Below are 4,591 nucleotides of genomic sequence, written 5' to 3' on the forward strand. Positions count from 1 at the left end.
TTACACAATTCCCGAAATTTTTCGAAACTTTTTATCAAAAACCCAAAGAAATCCCAAATGATTAAAGATATGGGCCAACCCATTTGGAAAAACAGTCGGCATATGTAACATTTGAAGTTTCAACTTGCCACCCCACACTTGTACCTGACATCCTCAATTCTTATGAATAGACAATACTAACCTTGCAACTTTTTTCACTTTTTTTCCAAAATTTATCAACCACACACACGAATTGCAAAATGTCTGGGGCGATACTGGAAATGTCATTTATTCTCCCGAAAATTTCAAAATCAATAAGTTTTTTACCGTAAATTATCAATTTTGCGTGAATTTGTAGCGTGAAATTTCAGAATTTCTAGTATTTCTGAAAACTTTGTCATCACAAGTGTCACAATTTGCGGTACAATTGATATGCATTTTTCTGGAAATTTATGAGTTTTCGACAGTTATAAAAAAATTGTTTTTTCAAGGAAATTTCAGAATTTTTGGTGAAATTAGAGAAATTTTAAAATTTTCAGGATTAATCTTATCTTTTTTTTCCAGTTTTTTGCACTGAATACATGGGCAGAGACGACAGTATTGGAGTGTGAGAACGGTTACTTGGAGTGGTACCTCATTGTCTCACACCCTCACATCATCCCATCTGTTGAGCATATAGATGATGTTGGGTCTTCCGATGCTAGGGTACTTGTCGATGACGTGCCACCGCTACTTCCAGTTGATGCCGATGACCATCATCTCCTTCCAATTTGATAAACCCAAATGATGATGTTTTTACTGGATTATCTCGGGCTGCACACATAACCTGTGAGGGACATATTTAGAAACTATTATTATTTTTATGTCTTATTTGTATATTACGTGTAACATTACTCAGACATTTGCACATAATTTTTTATTAGATGATATTTTAAATCTTCGATTGATGCAAGATGAACATAATTTAACAAAAGATTATGTAACTTAAACATAAATTAAGAAAACGATAATAAATAAGAAAACCTAAACACTGTGAGATGATTCTGAACATTTCATCATCTTAATTATGTCGTTGGTAGATCTTAAAATCTTCACGCCTAACTCAATCGATCAATTTGTTAATCTACAACGAAATGATCTCCACATATCCTTCACATCTTCATCGGTGTTAAACTCAATAAAACTGTATTTCACCATTTCATCAGTATCAATCCAATCTTCACAAAACTTGATATTTCTCACCTTTCTATTATAGGTATCAGACAACAATTCATTCAACTTGGATGTCGAGGCAGTGAGAGATGTGGTGTCATCCGGAAGTCGAAACTCTACGAGAGGTAAAATTCCGTTGAAGTACACTTTTGCCTTAATAAAAAATTGAGGAAGAAATAGTTTGAGATGTTTTTATCAAACAACAGATGATTCTTATTCATACAACTTTACATTTATTCTGAACCACACAAAATTGTCGATGCAATCAAAATCGTCCAAAACTGTTGACAAAATTCTGATTATTTAAATTTTTAAACAAATTAAACTATCGAAAATTTCAATTTATCCAAAACATAATACTTTTAACATTTTCGATAATATTGTAACTTCACAAAAAATTAAAGAAATTTAAAATTTTTTTTTTTAGTTTATACCGAAAATTTCATAAGAATGTGTTTTAAATTTTTGTTAGAAAACATTTATGAAATTATGAAATTGTAGGGGTGTCACTACAAGTGTGGACCTACTAACATTTGGGAACGCTTTTGCCTTCTTCTTCTTTCTTCTTAGCTCTGTTTCTCAAATGCTCTAAAACCCCCTAAACCCTACTATTTCCGACCACCGCGATGGCTTCGTCGCTAATCATCTACCGCCGCAGCTTGAGACTACTCTCTGCCCTCCACCTTTCCTTTTCATCACTACCAATCAGCGGCCGCATTTTATCATCATCATCATCATCATCATCATCATCATCATCATCATCATCATCATCATGTTCACGTTGGGATTCGCCGCTTGGTTTTCAATCCCGTACATTCAGGTCGACGTCAATCTCTCTTTTGTCTTCTCGTTATTCAGAGACTCCTGACGCGATTGGTCCTGATACCATCCTCTTTGAGGGTTGCGACTACAACCACTGGCTCTTCGTCATGGATTTTCCCAAAGACAACAAGCCTTCACCCGAACAAATGATTCGTACCTATGAAGAGACTTGTGCCAAGGGTCTCAACATTAGGTATGTTTTTGATTATTATCAATACTTGCAAAACATAGTTAAGATTTTGAATAAATTGTTTACTTTTGAATGTTTTCTTTTAGTGTGGAAGAGGCAAAGAAGAAAATTTACGCTTGCAGCACAACCACTTACACAGGCTTTCAAGCTGTCCTCACTGAAGAAGAGTCCAAGAAATTTGAAGGTATTTCTTCTTCTTATTTTGAATACTCACCTTTCATTCAATCACCTAAGTTTACTTCAATTCATACTCTTTTATGCTTTTCGATAACAGGTCTTCCCGGAGTCATCTTTGTGCTACCTGATTCCTATATTGACCCTGTCAACAAGCAATATGGAGGTAACATTTTGTTTATTCACCATCTTAATTCTAAATATGCTTACTTGATTGTAGGTCCTATTCATTGCTTACTACTTCAATTTCATTGTAAGCTATTTTATTCTAAGCTGCCTGAGAACCACTTTTAATGTATGATACAGGAGACCAGTACATTGATGGAACAATCATCCCTCGACCCCCACCTATACAATACGGGAGAAATCAAGGAGGAAGACGAGACTTTAGTCGACAAGGACAAGGGAATTCCTCTTACAATAATCAGGGCGGAAGAAACTTCGGACCTTCACAAAATTATCCACCCCGACAAGGATCACAAGGATATTCTCCCCAACAGAACCATGGTCAAACATCGCAAGGATATCCACCCCAACAAAACTATTCACCCCCACGTAACATTGATCAAGTACCACAGAGTTACTCCCAACAGCAAACCTTTGGTTCTGCTCCACCACAACAGAGCTTTGGGTCACCAGGACAAGGTTATGCGCCACAACAGAACTTTGGACCACCAGGGCAAGGAGAAAGAAGAAATTATGTGCCACAACAGAACTTCGGACCACCAGGGCAAGAAGAAAGAGGAAATTTTGCGCCACAACAGAACTTCGGACCACCAGGGCAAGAAGAAAGAGGAAATTTTGCGCCACAACAGAACTTCGGACCACCAAGACAAGGAGAAAGAGGAAATTTTGTGCCACAGCAGAACTTCGGACAAACAGGACAAGGAGAAAGAGGAAATTTTAAGCCACAACAGACTTTCGGATCACCAAGACAAGGAGAGAGAAGAGACTCCGTGCCTAGTGAAGGTGGATGGGATTTCAAACCGTCATATATGGAGGATTTTGAACAGGCTGACAAAGGGAATCATCACGCCAAAGAACAGTCGGGTTCCCGACAAATATTTCCGCCTCCTGGCCCGGGCAATTTTACCGGATAGGTATCATAGAATATAATTGAGCAATATTTATGTTTATTTAAGAATAACAGTTTTCATTTGTAGAAAAGTAATGTGCTTGCCTTGTTTTAGGATTATGTGAAACTGTAAATGACGAACCTATATCTCTGTAAAATGTGCTATCGGAAAAAATGTTATTTCTTTGTTTCAATTGAATCCAAATTGTGATTTGTTTTTGTTATCTTATGCAGGGAAGATTATGATCATTATCTGAGTCCGTTTGGGGGCTTGTACCGAACTTACCAAATATTTTTTTCTAAGTTGATTGAATGTCCTTGCCAATGGGGTCAAAAATTGAATTTGTTGAGTTGTCATTGTATAATCTTTCCATGTTCTATTGTCATTACAAAGATGGATGTTGTATGTAAGGCTTTTACTAGCCGCCTCCTGGTATGTTTAAACATGTTTGCAATGGTTTATGTCGAATGCCTTTTTCTTTCCTTGATGATAAACAGATTGAACATGGTTTTGTTCTCACTTGTATTGCTTACCCTTAGTCTGGTGTTATTGAGACTCACAATTCAATTTTCAATTTCTACTTGTAAGTTGCTCTCATGTTATTATTACGTCTTTTTGTTGCCTTTTAAATTGTGTTTCTACTTTGTCTACAATGAGTTGTAGTAAATCTATTAACTCCTTCACATGTTTGCAGTATCAAGTGAACTTAATTATGTTGTTCTGTCTTTATTATCTGTGTTGTCTTTTTATTCACAAATCTTCATTTCCCATCTTTTCTTGGGTTGGATATTATATGAAATTTGGTTTTCCTATATGCTGATTTTGTGTGTTTGAGCATATGGGTATTCTTCTTTGGAATCGGAAGAGTGCTTCTTTTCTTTTTTTCTTTGAAAGGTTTCAACTTTTTGTTTTATAACCGAAGGCTGTGTAGTGTTGAGGTAAGAATAAATAATGGAGCATGTTGTGCAGCAAAGGCCGTTCTCTGGCCGAGACTCCTACGTGTTCGGTTGCCTCTGTTACTGGCACGGTCTTAGTCTGCTTCTTGGATGAGTCTTCTATCCACTGTCTTTGTCTGCTTCTTGGTTGAGCGTTCTATCCACCGCTTTGGAAAGGTAAACACATTCAATCACTGATTTCT

At 36.5% G+C, this 4,591-nt stretch overlaps 1 protein-coding gene across 3 annotated transcripts; it reads left to right on the plus strand.

Moving 5' to 3' along the window:
• Positions 1-1,675: 1,675 nt before the first annotated feature.
• On the plus strand, positions 1,676-4,033 carry LOC127093487 (multiple organellar RNA editing factor 1, mitochondrial). 3 transcript variants are annotated; one of them, XM_051032429.1, is made up of 6 exons: positions 1,676-1,912; positions 1,943-2,206; positions 2,290-2,387; positions 2,478-2,543; positions 2,684-3,477; positions 3,687-4,033. In XM_051032429.1, the coding sequence occupies exons 1-5, from the start codon at positions 1,818-1,820 to the stop codon at positions 3,475-3,477; spliced, it is 1,317 nt and encodes a 438-aa protein (XP_050888386.1). In that variant the 5' UTR covers positions 1,676-1,817; the 3' UTR covers positions 3,687-4,033. The 3 variants fall into 3 exon arrangements, with proteins under 3 accessions (XP_050888386.1, XP_050888387.1, XP_050888385.1); XM_051032430.1 differs by having other exon boundaries at positions 1,946-2,206; XM_051032428.1 differs by having other exon boundaries at positions 1,676-2,206.
• The last annotated feature ends 558 nt before the right edge of the window (positions 4,034-4,591 follow it).

Source organism: Lathyrus oleraceus, chromosome 6, assembly GCF_024323335.1.
Source record: "Lathyrus oleraceus cultivar Zhongwan6 chromosome 6, CAAS_Psat_ZW6_1.0, whole genome shotgun sequence".
Lineage (NCBI taxonomy): Eukaryota > Viridiplantae > Streptophyta > Magnoliopsida > Fabales > Fabaceae > Lathyrus > Lathyrus oleraceus.